Source organism: Zosterops lateralis (assembly GCF_965231275.1).
Source record: "Zosterops lateralis genome assembly, chromosome: 3".
NCBI lineage: Eukaryota > Metazoa > Chordata > Aves > Passeriformes > Zosteropidae > Zosterops > Zosterops lateralis.
The window spans coordinates 65304469-65327965 of NC_139764.1; the positions used below are offsets into that span (position 1 = coordinate 65304469).

General features: G+C 37.6%; 2 protein-coding genes across 2 annotated transcripts in view; one reads left to right on the forward strand and one right to left on the reverse strand.

The window, feature by feature from the left end:
- Positions 1 to 23497, reverse strand: part of LOC310906610 (dermatan-sulfate epimerase) — a 176698-nt gene that overhangs the window by 147858 nt on the left and 5343 nt on the right. The window contains exons 4-6 of the mRNA XM_083856012.1: positions 23329 to 23435; positions 21623 to 21702; positions 18529 to 18610 (exon numbers count right to left, since the gene is read on the reverse strand). Coding sequence (XP_083712138.1) covers positions 18529 to 18610; positions 21623 to 21702; positions 23329 to 23435 — 269 coding nt within the window. The remainder of the gene's footprint in view (positions 1 to 18528; positions 18611 to 21622; positions 21703 to 23328; positions 23436 to 23497) is intronic.
- On the forward strand, positions 5941 to 12518 carry COL10A1 (collagen type X alpha 1 chain; the record flags this gene model as incomplete). Its single annotated transcript, XM_083858511.1, has 2 exons — positions 5941 to 6079; positions 10621 to 12518. The coding sequence occupies 2 exons, from the start codon at positions 5941 to 5943 to the stop codon at positions 12516 to 12518; spliced, it is 2037 nt and encodes a 678-aa protein (XP_083714637.1).

The window sequence follows — 23497 nt, forward strand, 5'->3', positions numbered from 1 at the left end:
CAAGAATTCATGTCAGTCTCAAAGCTTTCTCTATAAGCTATGTGGAACACATCTCTTGAGGTTTCAACATGGTTATTCAGTCTCCCTGCAAGTTAACTCAGCCAGAATACAACTATAAATATTTAACTGGGTGTCATCTATTTAAATATACTGCTATACTAAATAGAGCTCTTGTGATCAAGTTACTTGAGCTAAAGAGAACAAACTGGTCAGCAGTCAGCTTTGCAGCGCCAGAAAAAATACAGACCATCTTTCCATTACTACTTGAAAGGAGGACATTTACTCAACCACAATTACAAGTGTTAAAAGAGTGTAAGGACTCCATAAAAAGAGTACAACAGGACTGTTGGAGTAACAGAGTTTGTTTTAGTTTGTTTAAAGAGAATTTTTCATTGTAACTCAAAATATGGATATAGATAAGGCTGCACAGCCCTGCACATTACCTCAACAAGTCTCTTAATTAAAAAAGATGACATGCATTCTGAAACTGAAAAAAATCTTATTTTTCAATTAGCAAAGTAAATATTTCTTCCACCAAGATGTTTTCTAGTCCTGTGCACTCCATGCAGATAGTGTTGGAGTAGAAAATACCCTCCATGTAAATAGAATGTTACAATAAATACAAAACAAAACGAACAGCATCCAAACAAACACCCAGATTTCCCACAGCTATCGAGTTAACAAATTTTCCCATTTCCTATTCCTTCATGTCCATTTGACTGTGGGCAATAAAAAGCTGAAATCCCTCTGTATTAGTTTGGCCCGTCAGGTTTAGTAGGACACACTTTGTTGCTTCACACTTCCATTGAGGGCTTACCTGGCTGCTATTGTGGGAACATGAGAACATTCTTCACCACTGTGTGACAGAAAGGGATAGAGGACAGCTTTAAACCATGGAGTTGGCATGATTTAGGAGTTTCCAAAGTGCTGTAAAGCATACCACAAACTAGGAAATCCAATTTTTCCTTTAATTTCATGGCAGGCTTTCAAACTTCTTGTGGAAACTCTTAAACACCTTTCTTTGAAAACTTTAAATTGGAGACTGGAGAATTTCTTCACCAGAGATGGTACTAGATGCTGTTAGAGTCCTTTGCTGTCAGAGTCCTTTCCAAAACTACCACATGTTTTGGGTACAAGCATTTTAACAGAAGAAAACTTGTCACAGATTAGGACATTCTTCAAAGTTACTTCATGCAGGTAAGAAAACTGGACCTGAGCCAGAAGCTGCAAAAGCACTGTGTGCTGATGTTGACGGTGTTTTGATTTTATATTGTCAATAACAAATTACTCCCCATTTTTCAGTCTACTTTTAAAATTAAAGGAAAAATCTCCCACCAACACATTCTTAACTTTTTCTTCTCTACTGAGATTACTTAACCAAATAAAGGGAGTAAACAGCCCTCCACAGACCAGGTTCCTTGAGTACTGTTATTTACCATAAACAGTAACCGTAATCCATAACAGCAATTTTAAGAAAAGAAGTCAGGATTATGACTAAAGGGCAATTGATTAAAAAAAAGACAAATTACAAGTTAAAGCTGTGAGTTATTACTTTCAGAGAACTCTGTTATTTGAAGCTCATGGTTTGTGCTTAGATGGTGGAAAACTTAAGATCTCATACTCCAAGTCAAAACAAGAAATATATTCACACTGAGAATCCTCAGCATCAGGAACATAACTGGCCAGTTCCCGGCTACTGCAAGGACCTAGCACAACCTTTTCTGGAGTTTTGCTTCTCAGCTTGCCGGTGTTTGTTTTTTTGTTGTTGTTTTTTTGTGGGTTTTTTTTTTTTTTTTTTTTTTTTTTTTTTTTTTTTTTTTGGTTTTTTTTGGTTTTTTTTTTTTTTTTTTGGTTTTTTTTTTTGTTTTTTGGTTGGTTGTTTAAGGCACATGACAGAGAGTGGTTTATTGTTTTATTACAATTTATGTCTAATTAAGATGTTTCAGGCTTCTTCCTTGTAAGCAGTTGCTTATTGTGGGACTCAAGTCACTTTGTGAGTATCTCGCAGGGTTGTGGTGAAAGTCAGTTCCCATTTCCCAAATCATGGTGTCACTTCCATGTTACACGTGTTTCTGCTGACTCTGTGGGAGTAAGAGACTGAAGCAAAAAGGGGTTTTGGAAAGCATGCGTAAGTGCATGCTTTCCAGCAACATTCAACAACAATCTGAACACCCAATCAGCAAATCTGATGAAATACTGCAGAATGCTGCAGATGGCACTGGAGGCTTTGACTTCAGTACCACTCATGTGGTCTATTGAGACTCTTTGGACTCTTTTTTATTGCAGTTAAGTTTAGGACTTAACCTATTGCATCGCCATAATGTGACAACCTTTAAATGTAAGATGCAGCCAGTACACTACTAAAAATAAAGTTCTGAAGTAGCAGAATGGATCAAATTTTATTCTTGACTATTACATTTGTGGGGAGGAGGGAGTGAAGACACCTTCATTTGTAAGCAACAACAACCTTCTAAATGTGTAACTATAAAACAAAAGCATCTGAAGGTTTGTATTTTGAAAACAGCTTTGCAAATAACCTTTCTAGTTTACAATGTGCTGTTACTGTAAATAGATATAGACAAGTGTGTCCGTTGCACATATTTTTGCAAGAGCAAACACATACCACAGCACACCTTTCATATGCACACTTAGCACTAAATGCATGTTAGCGCTCCACCAATATGAAAGAGAAAACATATTAAAGCAGTGAATTCAAATTCTACCTCAATCTCCCACACCCACAAAAAACAAAACCTCAAGCCAAAGAAGTGGCATAAGATAGCACAATAGGGTGGAGCTCAGGTTAATCACAAGGACAACAGCTTTGCCTGTATATACCTTTTGACCCCACAATCATCCCTATTTATGCAGAGACACATAGAGATTATTCACCTTCCCGCCCAGAGGGAGCCAAGGCAGGAAGCGAGGCTGCTGGGCAAATATCAGTGTAAATTATTGGTGCTTTTGTAACATAAGTGTGCCTGCTTTGGGGGTATTTATGAATTAAGCAAGAAATTAGCACAAAACTGTGTGTGCATGAAACTGTTGCTTGCTGTTCTTAACCAAATATTGTCAAATTAGCAACAACCACACTTCCCACTAAGGACTGTATATTTAAATGCTTTAAAAAATCAAAAGCTATTTTTGGATTTATACAAACCAAAAAAGGGGCTGTAGCTGTGTTTTTTCAAGGAGCAAAAAAACTTTATGCCCATATATTTGCTACCTCTGAAAATGGATGACTGGATTCTCATTTGAGTTTATAGAGACTAATTTTTTAAATAAAGCACCTTGAGAAGTTACACAAACAAACCTGAGGACAGAGTTTCTTCCTCTGAAAGACTAAAAGAAACTGAAAACATATGTGGGGAGTAGAAATGCCATCTCAGATATGCAAACTCTTTGAAAATCACTGACCAGGTCAGGCATGCAAGCTTAATGGAGAAAGCAGGTTTTAGTCTGAAGACCCCTGAAGCAAAAAAGGGTTATTTACAAAAACAGTACAACAATAGTGTTGTTTAGAGGATGGCTAGGAAGAAGAATAGAAGAAAAGAACTGTTCAACAATACATTGAATAAATTATTGCACCAGTTTAAGTTAAAACATTAATCCAGTCCTCTAGTAAGCAAAGGTCTTAGCACAATTGGAAGCAGAACAGACTTGATGGTCCACTGGTCCCTTTCAGTACAGTAACTTGTGTTCTAGGATATTTGCCATAATACATAAAAGCCAAAAAAGCTGAAGAGTGTGGAATTAAACAAAGACATGGAGCAGGTAAAATTCAGCCCACGTTAACCTGCCATTCCACAGGATAGCCACAGTGTTCAGGGCCACCAGCTCAGTTTTTTGATTGGAACAGTAACAGGTGTTCCTTCTGTACCTATCACGCATGAGAATTGACAGTAATACACATTATTTATTAGTACTCCTATAACTCCTACAAAACTGAATACCATATATGAATATCAAAGAAATCTTCAATTGGCAAAAGAGTTTTAATACACAGATAATTTATATGTAGGTATTTTTTCTTAAAGCAAAATGCACTGGATATTGAATTCTACAGTTTCATCCTTAATCAGAAAAGATGTTTCTTGTCTTTTACTTTGACCTTCAGTTTTATATGATTATTCAGAGTCACAAAGAATTCAAAGACTGAGAGCTACTGCCTATGTAGTACTGAACTTCAATAAAGTGGTGTTGTATCACTGTAAGATTTACTAAAAAAAAAAAAAAAAAAAAAAAAAAAAAAAAAAAAAAAAAAGTTGCAATCTGTGGGTACAGTCCATGAAGCAAGACTGGTTTAACAAAATCTCTTAAGAGCTAAAACCATAACCAGGTTTGATCCACCAACACTAAAACTAGCATTGTTTAAATTTACTAAACTGAAACCCCCAAACATCACCCTGTATTAGTTAACACTTGCAAAACTAAACAGTGTGAATTTCAGTACATTTGATACAACCAGACACAAAGAAGTTCTCATTTTGTGAGGTGAACTCGCATTTCAAGATTTCATAATACAGAAACATTACTTGCATGATATGTGTAGTAGTATACCTCGAACACCAAAATAGAAGTATAGAGATATAAGATGAAGATAATCTCCTAAAATAACTGCTTAAAAGTAATCAAGTTCTCTGACAACTCCTTTATTAACATCTTAATTGATTTGAAGGTCTTTACTTGTATCCCAGGGAATAATTGCTCACATAAGTAATCTCTAGTTACTCACATAAATGGTCTGTACAAACTTTAGTGGGGTTATTCCTGAAAGTATCAGCTCACCAAACTTCAAAATGTATAGGTCTTTCCTTAAAACATTTAAAGAAATATTTAAATGAACACTTGGAATTACTAACCTTACTTACTAATTCATGACTTTTCCCAATGTTACCTGTATCAATTCTAAAATCAAAGGGCTTTAAAAATAAAATAAAATTTTAGAAAAAAACAAGCTATGAGCAATTCAATCTCATAAACAATAAGAAAGCCAAGAACATAATGAGGGGGAAAAAAAAGCCCCTTAAGAGAATCTAGGATGACTGCCCAAAATAGCTCTCCCCCACCCCTAAAAAACACACTTATACACACACAGGTAATTACTGCTTACCGATTTTGGGGGAGGAGCTTATGTCCAGCAGTCACCCAACTAAGGGGAAAACCAGATAAATACTCAAGGGTGGCACTTGAAATCATCAGCTTCTGCTCACTCACCAGTGGCAGAAGAACTCCTCAGCAGAGGAGGATTCACTCCTCTACCACTCAGCATTGGAGCTCCACAACATTTTGGTATGTCACGATTTCATTCTATTCTCTTTGGTTTTGAAGGTAACTTCTTCAGGATGCTTGTTTTCTGTCTGAGGAGGGAAGAGGGCTGATATTTAAGGGCCAGTGATAGCATCCTTACTGCTACCAGGGCTCTTGGTAGGGCTACAGGTAAAAACCAGGTTTCAACCTTGGTGAGATTTTTGCCACTGATGCTGAAGGAACCAGGACTTCATTCTTCATTTGCTATAGCATTAGAGAGGCAGTAAGATCATGGAAGTGTTTATGTATTTTCACTGAAAACTTCTCTTAAGGAGTTTTGCTATATAGAACTCCTGAACTTACTTTTGGGGTCTAGTTAAAATAATCTCTGTTTTTGAATGCTGTTGTCTTGAATAGGCTGCCATCCAATCAAAATTATTCTTTTCCTAAGAGTGAGACTATTGCTTCTAATCTATCTGTACAACAGATCCATCATTCAAAGTGATGGCAATGCTGATTCCCCTTTTCTTAGAGAATTATTCAAAACTAGTGAAAGCAGATGGAAGTAAGCACAAAATAATGTTACTTTTAATACCAATAATTTAAGAAAACTCATCTATTCATGCTCCAAAACCAGAGCTTTTCTTTACAACAAACTTTCTCTACTTTTTAAACAACAGGTTTGGAAACATGCATTTACAAATATCTTTACTGCTGCTGTTTTGTCTGAATATTGTCCATGGTGGTGATGGATATTTTTCTGAGCGATACCAGAAGCAATCCAGCATCAAGGGGCCACATTTTCTACCATACAACGTAAAAAGTCAAGGTAAGTTTACTATTTTTTTCATGATGAACTAACACAATTATTCCTAGAGGTTCACTACATGACTAAAAGCTCTTTGCTTATACTAATGGTATTCAAATTTCACTAACAGTTTTGGTTTGTTGAAAAAAATTTATCACTTGAGAAAGAATTTACAGTGGCTCTGAAGTTGCCTCCTGCTGACAAAAACGCACATCTGTCAGAAAAATGTTTTACCAGAATGCTTCAATAGTGGAAGGAACACAACATGAATGTATATATAATGATGTACAACATGCTAATTATCTTCAAATTTCTTGATTCAGCTCTGGGGTTTCTAGCAACAGGCCTGTCACCTACAACCTACCTTCATTCAGGAAGAACTTTTCTATATTTTGCATGTTAGCTGTACTCACAACAGACCTTAGGTGTGAATTTAAATATGTATATGATACACATGGGCAAATGAAGACCCATTGAAAGCCTAGAAAGACAAAATAAAATTATATGTAGTTGTAAAAATGTGCCATAAACTTCTATATAGTTTTTAATGAGTGATTTAAACTTATGCTTTAATTGTCAGGTCAAGCACATACTAATATAACAATTCTAGTTTTAGTATATTTTAAAAACCCTCTTCATTGCATAAATCAGTCTTATGGCAGCTTGGATAGGCAATACATAACTGCAATGCTTCATTGTTTCATCTTATTTCTGGTTATCCTCTCTGTCCCTTCAGGTCAAACAGGTGGCTATCCCTAGTGCTCAAAACTATTTGAGTTCTCTTTTATTTTTCCATGCTTAGGCATTGAAACATGTTTTTTAAAAAACTTGAACTCAAAGCTTCTGATCCATAATGACTATTTAAAATTGTCATAACTAAAATTAAGAGAAGTGGACCTTCCTTGTAAGCATCCTACCTTAACCCTTGAGAATAGCATTATTTTCTTTCACACATCATCGGGCTATTCAAAACAGCTTTCTTTTTTTGCTGTAATCCATCCACTTTCAGCTGTAGTAATCACACTTCAGTGGAAATGAGGAAACTGAATGAGGGGCTCAGAAAACAGCATTAGCAAATAAGCTTCTCTTTACCAGAAAAGGGACATGGGCAAATCTGAAGAGCAGAATTGCTCCTTGAGGCATTGCATCCATATTAGCTTCATTCAGGGGGTTTTGATTCAGAATAGCTCTGCAGACAGATCCTATGGACTGTCTGATCATGAGCAGCACACATCAAGCTCAAAGAGACTCTGGTCTCATACCAGCTGGCATCAGCACTGGCCCCATACCAACAAGCTCCAACCCACATGCTCTAAGAATCTCTGCAGTAAGAAACAAGTGAGAGCAGCATGGCTGGGAACCTTACCCGCAAAATATTCCCCTGGGCTGTACCAAAATGCTGTCATAGTTTCCTCTCTAGTCTTCAGGACAAGGACTTCCTGGAATCCTAGCACTCCCAGATAAAATTTAGGTACATGTACATAAAACAGCTACTCTGAGGACTTACTAACTAGAATTCTCACTGAGTTAAATGCTGCATTTCCTCCCCCTTCTTCATTAGCTTTTTATTGTGTTTCTCCATGACTTTATTCAGAATAACTTACATATTAATACTATTTTTAAGTGAAGTATAATATTTACTTGGCAGTCCTCTAGTATACTTCCCTTCTTCTCATTGTCATAGTGGTTCTTCTTTCCCCCTCTACAGAAAACATTTGGGAAGGGATAAACCAGTAACAAATGAAGCAAGAATCAGGGTAGACAGAAAATGGTGTGGAAGGGGGAAATTAATTGTCTTGAACTAAGTTTTCACTTTATTTATGAATACAGAATCTAATGTGAGTGAAAATCCATATTTAGAATGAGAATGATTATATCAAAACCTGAGAAGTATAAAATGCACTCGATTTAGGAAATGTAAAGAAGACAATATACTAGACCTCAACAGCAGGAATAGCCTACAGTCTTACAAACATGTGAATCCAGTCATTCAAAAGTGCTTGACAAATTTTGATTTGGTGAGCAAGCTTTGAAATGGAGGATTGTTATTCCTGAGTCTGGAAAACAAGCATCCTATAGAGAGGTTTTAGAAAAATTTAAAGAGGGAAGACTGCTGGAGATTGTCACTTCTAATCTCAGATGATCTCAGAAGAATAAAACAGGAATCTACAGAACCAAATCAATCCAGCTTTTGTCTAGCTGTTGAGTTATTCCATTTGCAAGTAGTTCATGTAGCAATGGCAAGCTTTTTATTATAGCTTACTTTTCCAATTTGATCACAAAACATTGATTTCTACAGATATAGCCACCAAAAAATTATCTTTTTGCTTTGTACAGTTTTGTCAAAAAGCAGTCTGGAACCAAAATTTCAGTCTAAATCCAAACTGTTGACTCAGGACAACATAAAACAGATCACACAACTTCTGTTGCCAACCAAAGCCTATTAAAGCTTCATTTAGTTTGGTGAAATTGTTTAAAAAATCTTGGTCTTGACAGCACTCCAGAACATAATTTTTTAATCAGTATCTCTTTGGCTTGAAGTATTTGAAAAGCCCAAGCTGAAAACAGTAATTGAATGAGGTCTCACAAGTCAGCAATGTTTAAATAAGCCATTACTGCTACATATTTAATTCAATACATGTATGGGATTTGATTGCACTAGAGAATGCAAACCAATTTTGCATCAAGGTATGTGCTGAGACATGTAAAAGAGTAGCCAATCAATACTTTAATATTCTTGGTATAAATTCTACTTCATTAATGGATTTAGCAGTCTTTTCCTCAGAGGAATAACTATTGCTTTTAGACAGCACAATTAAAACTATAATTTTAATCTAAAAGCAGCAGAACTTTGGAACTATACAGCTCACAGGAAATTTCTATAACAACATGAGTGCTGACAATGCCTTTAACATCTTAGGCAAAATTGGCAGGACCCACCACTCTGTGAACCTAGGACTGATATTTGCATCTAAAATGTGGTAAAAGTAATAAGGAGATACACTCTGAGCTAAAGTCTGATGCCATCTGCCACAAAAAAAAAAAAAGAAAATAATATATCACAAATAAATCACACACCATGCTTGTTTTCTAAGTGTAGAATTTTAATAGCTTATCTGCATTTTCATGGCCTTAAGAAGGATGAGATATGAAAATGTGCAAAATAAGTTGATACACATTTGTGCTGATTTTATGCATCAGCAGAAAAGAAAATGCACTCTCTGCATTATCTAGATAAGAATAATTTCCCTGTCAATAGGGGAAGAAGGCAACCTTCCACATCAAATAACAAACCAAAATCAAATGTATTTCATACGCACACCACTATTATTTAAAAAAACCCAATATGTAGAATAGTTTCCTCTTTCACCTCACTTTTGTTCAGCAAGACTAGCCACATATCAGAAAATGCAGTTTATTATCTAAGAGACAGCCAAATAGTCACTGTATAAACTTTCATGTATATATATATATATATATATGTAATACATACACTGGTCTTTTTGTGAGAGACTGAAAGGAAAAATTGTAGCTGATGTAATTGTTGATCAATTGACAATATTTTCTAGATAAGCATTCAGTAGAATGTGTCGCCAATATAAAAAACCAAATCCAGGCTCTTTTTGCATCCCTCAATTTTTTATTTTTAAAATGACTTTTCAAATTAACTTCCATCACAGATATGCCATTTTGTTCTATAATACTGCCAGTTGTTGCAAACTGCTGAAGTAGTCTCACAGTATCTGTGTTAAACTTGTATGTGAAGTCCAACAAATCAGCATGCTAATTACAACATAAAGCTGCAGGCTCCTCCAAAGCACATGTGAAACTAAGCAGTGAGCTTGCTTATGTCTTCCTCTGTGACGTTTGGTTAAGTGGCTCCACCTGCTGTTTTAGTAACTAAGAAAATGAAGTAGTATTTAAAAATCCCATAACAGTGCTGGAATTCTGACAACAGTAAAATGAATTATCAGTTGTGACCTTGCCACTGTGTGAAATTTTTATGACAGAAAAAAGTCTTTCAGACAATATCTGAAAATGTAACATTCATGTATTTACAAAAGAACCAGTGCCATGGGCCACTTTTGAAAGTAGGGGGAAGGGAAGAACAAAATTCTCACTACTTAAATGTAGCACCAAGTTGTTTCCAAAAAGCTGCTGCACCTGCACAGACTGCCTTCTATCATTTCATTCATCAAGTCTGATGACCTGCTAAATCTCTTACCTGTCTGTTGTATTTTTTTCCTTACTTAATAGTCTGCATCTATTTGCACAGTATTTTTTAAGCTCTCTGATGACTTCGAATATATTGAAGCAAAAAAAAAAAAATAATTCTAGAGGTCTTATATCTCACATTTCCAACAAATCTGCACTTGTTACTTGTAAGGGCTGTGAAACACTTTTACTCTGAATGTCGGGTTCTCAGTGACCAACACAGCAGCTGAAACTTGACTTCTGTGAGGCTGAAGCTAAGTTAACCCTTCATGCATTTTTACCACCATGCTGTACTGCCTGCAAATATTGTAGATGCCCTGGTTGATCTGGTTTCCTCTCTCTCACAGGTGTGCAGCAGGTAAGGGGGGAACAAGGACCCCCTGGTCCCCCAGGGCCCACTGGACCAAGAGGACAACCAGGTCCTGCAGGAAAGCCAGGGTTTGGAAGCCCGGGTCCCCAGGGCCCCCCAGGTCCCCCAGGACCACCTGGGTTCTCTGCGGTTGGCAAGCCAGGAGTGCCAGGTCTACCAGGAAAGCCGGGAGCAAGAGGACTAAACGGCGAGAAAGGAGAACCTGGACCTGTCGGACTCCCAGGAGCCAGAGGGCCACAAGGGCCGCCCGGCAGCCCCGGCCCCGCAGGACTGACCGTCCCTGGCAAACCAGGACCACAAGGCCCACCAGGAGCCCAGGGGCCAAGGGGACCCCCTGGTGAGAAAGGAGAGCCAGGTATCCCAGGTATAAATGGACAAAAGGGAGAAAATGGATTCGGAATTCCAGGCCGCCCAGGTGGCAGGGGTCTCCCAGGCCCTCAGGGACCCCGGGGCCCCCCCGGTCCTGCTGGGATAGGGAAGCCTGGCGAAAGCGGCCTGCCAGGTCAGCCAGGTCTGAAAGGGGACCGAGGTTTTCCAGGTGCACCTGGAGCAGTTGGTCTCCCAGGCCCCCAGGGCCTCCCAGGTGAACCTGGAGAAGCTGGCATTGGCAAGCCTGGGCCCATGGGACCACCAGGAGCAGCAGGTATCCCCGGAGCCAAGGGACATCCTGGACCTGCAGGCTTGCCTGGATCCCCGGGACTCCCAGGTTTTGGAAAGCCAGGATTACCAGGGATGAAGGGACACAGAGGGCCTGAAGGTCCTCCTGGCCTTCCAGGACCTAAAGGAGACCAAGGTCCCGCAGGTGCGCCAGGAGAACCAGGGCCAGTCGGACCACCGGGGAGCATGGGCCCTCACGGACTCAAAGGTTTGCCGGGTGAAAATGGCCTGCCCGGGCCCAAAGGGGACATGGGGCCTGCAGGCCACCCGGGATTCCCAGGGGCCAAGGGGGAAAGAGGCCTGCCAGGATTAGAGGGAAAGCCGGGATACCCAGGTGAGCAGGGTCTCGCTGGTCCTAAGGGACACGCAGGTCTCCCAGGTCCAAAGGGCGACTCGGGCCCCGCTGGGCTACCGGGGCTGCCCGGCCCGATGGGCCCACAAGGAGCCAAGGGAGTGCCAGGGACCAACGGTGAGCCAGGCCCCAGAGGGCCTTCAGGAATACCCGGGATCAGAGGGCCCATTGGCCCCCCTGGCCTGCCAGGAGCCCCTGGTGCAAAGGGTGAGCCGGGAGCACCGGGACTGCCGGGCCCAGCGGGCATTTCCACAAAAGGCTTAAGTGGACCCATGGGACCCCCGGGACCCCCTGGGCCTAAAGGCAGCAATGGTGAGCCTGGCCTGCCTGGCCCCCCAGGTCCTCCTGGTCCCCCCGGCCAAGCTGGAATCCCACAGATGCCCGAAGGCTATGTTAAAGCAGGAGAGTCTCGGGATATATCAGGGATGTCTTTCATAAAAGGAGGAGTAAACCAAGCTCTGACAGGGATGCCGGTGTCTGCTTTCAGTGCCATCCTCTCAAAAGCCTACCCTGCAGCAACAGTCCCCATCAAATTTGACAAAATCTTGTACAACAGGCAGCAACACTATGACCCCAGAACAGGAATCTTCACTTGCAGGACCCCTGGACTGTACTATTTCTCCTACCATGTACATGCAAAAGGAACAAACGTTTGGGTTGCACTCTACAAAAATGGTTCCCCAATTATGTACACCTATGATGAGTACAAGAAAGGATACCTTGACCAGGCTTCTGGCAGTGCTGTCATCGACCTCATGGAGAATGACCAAGTATGGCTCCAACTGCCCAATTCAGAATCTAATGGTCTCTACTCCTCTGACTATGTTCACTCTTCTTTCTCAGGTTTTTTGTTTGCTCACATCTAATGTCCCACTTACCCTGTCCTGACACACTCTCCTTCAGACCATTTTAACCACCTACTGATCTGATTCATCCTTAGCAGGTTATGCAACTTCAACGTTGCAACAGGAATGGAGGAGGGAATGAGAAAGTAGAAGAGAGTGGTTCAAACCTAGTAGAATAATATTGTATGTTTTTAGAGAATTGTCATTAAAAAATTTGTTTCGAATGATGATTAATTGTCTGATGAATGCAACATTAAAATTTTATGACTTAATATAATGCACCAGTCTCTGTCCTTCTTTTTTTTAAAAGGAAAATCAGAATTTCTAACCATCACACCTCATAACACAATAAAGGATGCTTGATCATACTTCACTATACTTCAATTAACCGAAGGCATTTTATTCCAAGTAAATGGTCCCAAATATACCACTGTCACCCCAACAGCTGGACAATACACTTCATCAACCTTCTGCATCCAGCTTCATCCTTAAGCTATCCAACAGGAGACAAGAACAATAACTCTAATAGAGTGCACATCATAATCATAGTTTAATTTAGTTCTACTGTTCTTATTAATTAATAACTACCTTGGAGCAAGGTAGATTTACAGATTATTACATGTTAATGAAGATCTAGTTTCACAATATGAAAAAGCAACCAGATTTGAAGCCTCGAAATCCACTAGGCTTTGTTTAATGCACATTAATGCAGCAAACTAGTTCAATATTTTTAAATCTCCTAACATTCTGTAATATTCAGGGTACTATAAAACAACACTGACCAAATCCAAACCTTAAAAACATATCTTCACAAGCATGCAGGCACTTACAAACACAGAACAGCTTTACCACCCCTAAACTGGAGATAATCCTTGCCCTGATTTTTCCTGAACAGTTCGTTCCTTTAAAACACAATAGTGTGAGGAATATATTTTACTTATTTGGTAAATTTATCAGATGATGGCAGTAATTAGCCAGTAGACATAATCATATCTACCATACAAACATCTCACAAAAACTAGTCATTTCATCAATTTGTTCTGCTACTATGAAAGGTTAGCTTATTAATTATGAAACCTTAACAGTTTGATCACACATTTCTTCCAGTGACAGTTACCTTTCATGTGTTTTAAAAGTATCATATATATCAAAACTTTATGAATCCTTAAAACTATAGTTAGCTGCTTCTTTTTTTTTTTTTAACAGAAGCCTTTAATCACTTGGACTGAAAGTATGTAGGCCTATGTTTAAAATTTTTGTGATATTACCATTTCTTCATGAAAGCAGAACTTGAGGCTTGTTATGTTGTGTACATTTGAAATCAGCAATATCCTAAATACTTGAAAATCACCAGGATTAATAAAAAAGCTAGGATACCTTTTGCTTGATGGTTGGCCCATCATTAGCAAAACTATATAATGTTATGGAAATTATAAAGACCTATCATGAAAGTAACTTGAATTTTTTTTCTTCCTCTTTTTAAGTGTTGCTGGATAAGGAAACCTTTGGTTTAGGCTGTAATTCAGTAAAACAATAAATGAACATTAGTTCAACAGCACTTCCCAATATTTAAACATAGCATGTCCTGCTGCCTACTCACTCTACCAACTTGGAACTTTTGTTTCAGAAACAAAAGTTCCGAGGAACTGGATTTGGGAGCTGGAAAACATGACTAAGTAGTAGGCTTCTGATAATTACATATGAAATATATGCTAAAGCACATGCTGGAAATTGTTGGAGATGCTTGGTGCTCAGCAGCTCAGGACCACATTGCCCTGTGATTCCAATTAATTTAGAAGAAACTGGGCCCAGGCAGTATTTCTGAAAGCAAAGTTCACTTACCCTTATCATTTATCCAGCCAGCCAGCCACCCAGCCAGCCACTTTAAAGCAGGTTTTGTCCTTTATGTCTTTGTTCCTTGAACATGTGGGACTTCAAATATATCTACAGCCTGGAACCTCATGCCTGGCTGTTTAAAGTCTTTTTATAATTGCTCAGATGGTAAGTCACTAAGAAAGCAAGTCTTAAAACTGAAAAGCTAGAGATGATACAGCAAATTGTGGCAAAAGCACAACTTATACTTTGATTTTAGCTTTGGATTTTCAGTTTAGAGGGGATCATGAGAAGATCTGTAAGATTTTTAAGTTTGCTTTTGAATATTTCCTCCACAAGAAGATCAGCAATCTATCTTAAGATAAAGGCCTTCCAAAAGCACTATTTCTTCTGGATCTTGGATATTAAAGGAAAGAAAATCCAACATGGTTTTCAAACGAAAACTTTAGAGCTTGTAACAGCATAAAATCACTTCCAAAGAAATATTGAAATTTTTGAAGCCTGACGTGATCAAAAATATGAAGCACCTAAACAATCCCTTCTGTATTTAGTTGGAAAGCACAGCAAAGAAATGTAGCAAATTTACTTTTCACTTGCTTCTTTGGTGTAGTTATCACAATTAAGACAAATAAAGATATCTCATCACTGCTACATCACCATTAGGAACTACTAATATTTTGCACAATTTTTGGAAGATTGTTTTTCTTTTGGCCAGAAAAGCCAAATCTTTGCTTTTTGTTTCTTATATCTGAATTCACATATTAAAGATAAAACATACATAACACAGACATCTAGATTTATTATCGTTTGCAAAGACCATAAACTTGCAATGAAAAACAAGTATCCCAACAAGCCCTGTTATGGGCAATTTATGAAGTCTGCTGCCATATCAGCCACAATTTTTTACTTCTAAAATTAAATATAAACTTATAAACCGATTTTTATAAATATTTTAATAAATATTACAAACATAGAATTTTAACTATATAGGCACAGATGCTACAATTTTCAGAAGTGTAAGAAAAATTACAGGGAAAGGCATGTCTTCAGGAGAGAAAAAGTAGCCTTTAAGATAAGAAATTTTACAAAATTCTGTTTTAAGAAATTGTATCTGGCAACATTTCCCCAAAAAAGCTATTGATTTTTCTGTCCAAAAAAATAATGAAATTTGAAATTTTTCATGAGGAAAATTATACAATTATGCAGTACCTCGAGCTCTTATTAGTCCTCTGAAGAGCATACTTTGTTTCCATAATACATCCACATAGCTTAATAGTGTAAAATACATTGCCTCATGATGTTTTCTTTAAAATTGCTATTTACTACTATCTATAAAATAGCCATTAAGTCCAACACAGTCAAGGTAATGTTAATCAGCTCATAGTCACAAAATATTCTAGTAATAAGAATAAAGTATTGAGAACAAAAATGGATTCTCAAGTAATGTAATGCTCAGCTGGGGTATCAATTGCAGAGAGCTCTCTTGCAGGTATTACTAGGTAAGGAATGACCACATTGCAAATATCTGTGTTCATTGCTGTCTGGCACCATGCTTTTCTGATAGTATTGTTCCATAGATTTTCCTTTTTTTTTTTTTTTTTTTTTTTTTTTTTTTTTTTTTTTTTAGCTATTTTTGTGTTATTTTTCACAACAGAATGTCTTAAATAACACTGGACTATTTGGGAGCCCCCTTACTTTCCTTGTGCAAGCCCCAGCTCTTCATTTCTTTAAAAGGAGAAGAGTGGGTTAATATCCTTCATCAAGCTGAGTCAAGACAATCATGCCTATCTGAAAGAGCCATCCAAAAAAAATATCATAGGGCAATTATCTAAGGCAATTACCATAGCTAAGACAATGAAAAGCAAAATCCATCAGACACCTGATTATGATCAAAAAAAATCTTGTGAAAAAGAGAAGGAACATAGAGACACAAGGGCATACTGACAACAAATCAAAGTGAACTGCAAACACTCAGTGGATTTCAAGAAATAAAGTGGTCAGTCGTTCTGCTCCGCCACTGACAATGGCACCGCTAAGACGGCGTTTGGAGTTGGGAACTTTGCGTCCCCTCAACTGACCACTTGATAAGTTTGCTCTTGAAATTTTACCTTGTCTAACTGGTAAAATTAATTAAAAAGTAATGAGCACTGCTTTTCTTTGAAGGGTTAAACCCCCTCTACAAGATATGGAGTTAAGTCAAAAGGCTGTATAGTTTTCAGGCCTGATTCTGAGCTGTGAAAGGCACTGGAGCTTCCTGGTATGTATAAACTGGGATCCAGGTTTGAGAGTTTCCTCCGGAAGTTATGTGAGATGTGAAATTGAGAAAAATAAATCACTTTGTCAGCAGTGATAGAAGATTAGTACCCTTATTCTTGTATCACAGAGAGACCTGAAGCAAAAAGACATGCTCCATGGGAATATCACTGGTAAGTGATAAAGGAAAAAATTATGTCTGGTTCTTCTGACTCTGTTCAGTGCTTTAGCTACTGCACCATGTTATTAAATGGAAATAAAACCACTGTGAAGCCTTTCAAAGTGATGCACGACAGAGTATATCACTTTCTTGTATTTAAGAATAATAATACTAATCTTAAATACAAGAAAGTAACATACTTAAATAATAATATTTAATAAAGCATATAACTTGTATTGTTTCACTTCTGATATTACAGAGCTTCATCCAATAGAACTTGTTCCTGTCAGTTATTACACTTCCCTTTATTTTCAACAGTCTTATGCTCTGACAGAAGCTATAAAGGATTAAGTTATATCACAAATTTTGTTTGCAGATTCTAGATTAACATATGGAAATAGGTACCTGATTGATAGGTATAAGCATAAATGTCCAAGTGTACACACAAGCAGACATTGATGCATAAAACCGAGAAACTGAGCAATTACTTGTATGGCTTCAAAGTTTAAACTAACTTTTTTTTTTTTTTTTTAATCTAATTAATTTCCAAAGAACACTTTTAAAAAATATTCCTTTTGCTGCATGATCCACACCTTCTAAAAAAGAACCCTCGCAGTTTGAAGAAAATAATTAACAAAAATTCTAAAAAAATTATTACAATCGATTAGGGTTGATTTTTGTATCAGCAGAAAATAAAGGACACATTTATTTTGTGCATGAATGAGTTTCTAGGGCAATTCATAACTACCAATCACACTCTAAGCTCCAATGGAAACACAGTAACAACAAGAAACAAAGATACTTGGGAATATCTTGCTGTTTTTTATCATTTGCATCCTGGTACCGATTTCCACTTTTTCTTGGAATCTCTCTGAAACAATTTTGCCAATTACATTTGAAAGGAATACAGCAAGTGGGACAGCAGAGGTGAACAAAAAGTGTGTTAAGAAGGTGCAGACTACATCTGTGTCTAGTGAATGTTGCATCAACCAAGGTAATTCTAACAGTAGTTCAGAATTCAGAACTGAGCTGCATGTAAACGTTTTACAAGAAATATTGGTAAAAATAATTTCAATTAACTGTGTGCACACACAAAGGTTAGCCTATATTATCAACTTACTATTTTATATGACTGCTAGTAACACTGTAGTTACCTCTGTGAAGGAAGGAAAATAATTTCTTGCTGAACAGTAGCCAAGATGTTTTCCCATTCTAATTTATATTACAGTATTATAATGTTGGTTTTGGGTGGAGAAACACTGTGATTAAAAAATGGTCCTCTGCAAATGTTAGGAAGTTCAAAATCTCTTTATTGTGTCAATACTACATGAGGAATTCTAATCAAAACTAGAGCTATAAAGAAAATCATAAAATATTAGTTAGTACTCAAATTTCTTTCCCCAATTAATTTCTGATTTTATATATCATTACAAGATCATAAGGAATAGATTCAAAATACAGTTCAAAGATGTCCACATTACCATATCAATCAATCATTTTGCCTTCTAAAATAAGTTGAAATAGCAATAAAAAATTGAAATATTGAGTGAAACAGCATATCAGAAATGTTATTAAAGATATCAAAGCAGTGAAATTAAACAGAAATAGTTATGGTAAAAATGTTTAATTCAAGGGAAAAAAAAGTGTTTACTATACAACTATTTATAAACTTGAAAAGTTAAAGCTATGCTGAGTAGCCTGCAGTGTACTTGCAAACATATTTGATCTGACAAGAACATGTAATATTTTCAGCTGTTATAGTGAGTCTTCAGTGAACCCACTTACCTTTAAAAGCAGATATTTTATAATTATGCTGGATAGCAGCCACCATGTCCTTCCAGAAGTCATATTTTTTCTGACCATCATGCTGTAAGTGTCAAAAGGAACCTAGTCATTATACAAAGTATCAGCTATTACAAGCTTTCATATTGAAACAGTGACAGAAATGCCATGAATTAACAAAATTATATGGAGTAAGAGTCTTAAGACAGGACATCAGGATTCAGTAGTACTCAGATTAACTTTAGGTAACTGCAGACAAGTTATGTCCCTCTTAGAGAGTTACAATGGGAGGAGGAAGGGAAAAGGAGAAATACTTAATATTTGTGAACAACTCTACAGCAAAAAGGGGCATCAGATAGAACAGCAACTTACAGAATGAGCATCCCATTCCACTGACATTTGGGAAAAAGAAGTGCCTAGAGCTGCAGATACTGTATTTAATTAGCATGTTGACATTTTCCACAGCCTGGCATTAGTATCACCTTCCACCTTAAGAACTGGCAAATCCCTTTGCTATAATTTAGAGGTAATGCCCTTCTGCCAAGAACCTTAACCCAAACATGGTATAAAATACTCATCCAGAAGAAGCCTGGCTGAGCAGCACTTCATGGCATTGTGCTCTGAAGACTGCCAAACCTCCTGGCAGAAGGACAGAGGAAGGTGATCCACGACTGTGAGCAGTCTCTTGCCATTCCTAGAAAGCTTCCCAAGCATAGCTGAGCTGACTTCAGCTTCCCCTTCAGCCTCTCACATGGGAGAGAAAAACCTCAACCAGCTGAGGACCACAGCACTCTAAAACACCACAAATTTTAGTAGTGATGAATGAAACAGATGCAGTTACACAGTTAACCAGTACTACAGAGCAGACGATTAGCTACAGAGCCTGTAAGAGGTGCTCAGTTACACAGTAACTTGGCAGCAGTAAAGCAGGTGGTATACTCTTCGAGTTTATGTGTCATGGAAAGTATTTCTGTAATGCTGTTACAGGCCTTCCACATCCACATTAGGATAAATTTCAAGGCAACTGTTAGCAGTTTCAGGGCACTGCTGCCCTCTGTGTATTGATATCTGCACTGATACACAAATAATGAGCCATTTTGTAAGCATGAAGTGTTTTATAGAGAGGATAACACTCAGAAAGTGAAAAAAGCTCCAAACCCAAACCCTGATCACTGCTAAACAAAACCCAAAAACATATAGCTTATATATACTAAAGTAAACTGCTATTTTAGGCCAAACCTGCCATGGAGGCTTCCAGAGAACAGCCTGCCTTTATTTTCACAATCGCAAGTCACACAAACAAGGTCTTTTGTGCACAACTGACAAGCACACTTTGCTTATCATCTATCAGCTCCACAGGTTAAGAGCAGGAAAGATATGGTGCTGTGGCTTTCAGAAGTTTTTTTTTAATCCATTCCTATAGCAAACTGCCACAGAAATACGTAAAGAGCTAATAAAGAGAAAAGGTTTCATATGTCAGCTTTAGCTATCCAAGGATGCTAACAAAGGGTGATTATTCAAAGCCATGTGCAGGAGATACTAGGGACCATCTGTCTAGTGTCAATGCAAGTAGCCTAAGCTAGCACTCTTCTAAAGACAGACAGATTCAACTGTCTTCTCCCCTCACACTCCATGTGGCTGATTTAGTCCTTAGTTTAGCGTTTTGGGTTTTTTTACTTGTTTCTCTTAAAAAAAAAATAAAAATCAGTAAACTGAACCAAAAGTTCTTCAGAGTGCTGTTTTGAGGACAGATGGATACTAGTTTAAAACTGGGTGCACTTCCTTCAAAACATTTGAACTCAGAGGAGACTAAAATAACTTAAACCAATTACTTGCAAATTTCAGCCATTGCCTACAAGATGTAAAGGAAACTGACCAAAAAGCATAGAGAAAACTGTATGCATGGCCATCCAGCCCACCATGATTTTGGTGTGATTACAAAATACGATTTTATTAGCTGAACCATCAAGACAAAGCAATATTTTGTTTAGCTTATCATTGTGAAGATCAAAACCACTAAGAAGCTCCTATGGTTTGTCTGAAAACACATAAGAGTTCTGGCTCTAGACACGGCAAAAACAGACACATTTTTAACAGTGCAGGGTAGTCCATCATCCAACTCAAGTCTAAACCAATTTTGAATCCAACCTTAGATAAGCCAGTTTTAGCTAATTCTTCATGCAGCACTTGGACTTAGGCAGCAATCTACTCAGCATGCTATTTTGGAGTGAAGGCTAAAGCAGCAAGCCACCTAAATTCCAGGGAGACCCCAGATACTCATCTCACAGCTTGGACTTTCACTCTGCAGACAAGGTTAAGTATTGACAATTTGCAGACTTGCAGCACTTTGGTACCTCTGGCCAGAAGATTGCCTCAGTAATCTACCAACACAGTTACTCTATGAGAAGAACCCTCTCCTATCTCCAGCTGCATGCAAGATAAACATTCAAGCCTTTTTTTGCACAACAAAACAATTATCACCAAATTTCAAAGGTAGAATTTAGGACATTCTAGCTATCTAAAAAGCACTGAAAAAGGCTCAAGCAATTGTATTTTCCACCTTAACATTTTAATTTACTGTTTAGCAGAGGAAAAAAAAAGATACTATGCCAGAGGTGTATTTATATCTGTGTATACAGATCAATATATTTAGGACAAAAACAAGCTTTAAAAAGAATGAAATGAAGCTTCACTCTTTAACAACTTGCAAATTAGCAAATTGTGTAGTTCACAATACTTTCAGAAAACCTATACTATATTTGTTTCAAGTACCATCAAGCATAAGTAAAGGAGACTTTAAGAACTACATTGCGCATACCTCAGAGTAAACTTGAGGAAACAGCACATTTCCATTAGTATCCTAGTTATTTGTGCCCTCTGGTGGAAGTACTTTTATTTTGAACATGCCATGCAGCTCACAATTATCTTCAGAGTCAACTTTAATACATTAAGTTGAACATGGAATAGTCCAAATGAGAAACAGACCTTGATGCTGTTCAATATCCAATTTGTATGTATTTAATAATGCATGCAAGAGATATGGTGGTGGAAGAAAAAGATAATGCAATACATAATTTTCAAACAATCCAGTTCTTACCTGATCTAAGCTGTCCACAACCCTTGCACACAAGAGAGCTCCTGGCAGGTCAAAATAATTATCATACAAATAGTATTTAGCTGGAAAAAAATAATTTAAAAAATATACTTTAAACACCCCTGTATTGTATGCTTTAATCACAAATAAAAATTACATTTACATAATAATATAAACTCCCATTTGGATTTTACTGTATAAGCATTATCTGTTTCCCAGTCTTTGTTAACAAAGACTAACTTCCAATTCTCATAACTGGCAACTAAAAGTTGTTTACCTATATGAGAGCAGTGAGATTTTAATAAGATATTTTAAGATTCTAAAAGCCTAGGTGAAAGAAAAGGAGGAGAACCGTGAGTTTTAATTCAGGACAGTATCTTTCAACTCTTGCAAAATATCTATTTCCCTAGCAGTGAAAACACAAGAGAAGTGTTTAAGAAGTTCAGAGACATTTGGACAGGTCCGACACAGTCATGCCCTTTGCACACACATGCAAAGTGTCTCTGCCCATGGGGAATTGTGCTCACATTATTACAGCAGTCCCCAAAACAGAACTGTAATCAGGAGGGTGCAAATGTCCCCCCAGACTATGATCATGCTCAACAACTCTCTCCAAGGAGTGAAACGACTTAACCAGCGACGATGTTTATTCTTGAGTATACCTGTGCTCTTAGGTATACTCAAGAATAAGTCAGCAAAACAGAGATTAACATTCATAAAAGAGACCAAGTGCATGTTTCAGTGAAAAAGAAAAGCAGATTTCCTATATGACCAAAGGAAACCTCTTTCTTCCTCCATTTTGCAAAAGATTAACTGCAGTTTAGAATAAGCATTGCATTTGCAGTCAGCAAAATCTCAAGGAAAGTATCTCCATTACATAACAAAATGCACCTTAAGTGAGGACTTCCTGTGTGTTACTCTCAACGGCCAAGATGAAAGTAAAACAGAGAGGAAATACAGAGCAAGAATGCAAACCTAGCCACAGCTCCTTCAAAGTGATTCCTATCTTAAACACAGGAACTTCAAATGCAAGGGGAGAAGTTTTGTTTCTAGACCTGCTTTGCTCTTTGCACCTAGACCTCCAGTAACAGAACTGGTGGCATTAAGTCAACAATTAAGAAAAATTTAAGATTTGTCCTAAATGAGAAAGGATATCAGTCAGCAGGTATTGAGCAATTGTGCATCACTTGTTCCTCTTGGGTGCTGAGGCTCTGTCTCCTTATCATTACAAAAATTATTAGTAGTATTTTTAGCAGTATATTTATTATTGTAACATCTCATTTCAATTATAAATTGTTTTCAACCTGTGAGATCTACCATTGTTTCTGATTCTCCTGCCACTGAGCCTTGGCAGGGCAGGAATGAATGAGCAGCTCTGTGGTCCTCAGTTGCTGACTTGGGTTAAATCATGATACTGGTTGTATCAGTCTACTTCACTAAGAGACAGTGTGCCCACCACTATAACAAAACATGTTTATAATGTCAGCTCATTTGTCTTACCATAAAATAAATACCATGAAATAAATTAAAGTGAATTCTAGTACTAGAAGTTAAAAACACATAAAAACCAAGCCTTCCCCAATACATTTACCTGTTCCAGTAATTTCTAGTTCAAGTATTTTTACAAATATGTGTTAAGAACTAACAGTAAGAGGCAGAGAAGGGACCAGAGAAATTTCAAAGAAGAGGACGTGCTGAAGTATAGCTACCTGTGCGTGAGACCATTCCACTGACTGTATTAAAATGCTTCCACTCCTTCCTTCCATAGATCTCCAGGATCTCTTCAAATGTCATGCTCTTTGTACCATGGCTTGCTCTATTCAAGGCATTAAGTTGTTTATAAAAAACCAAAACAAAACAGAAAAGGGTTGAAAACAT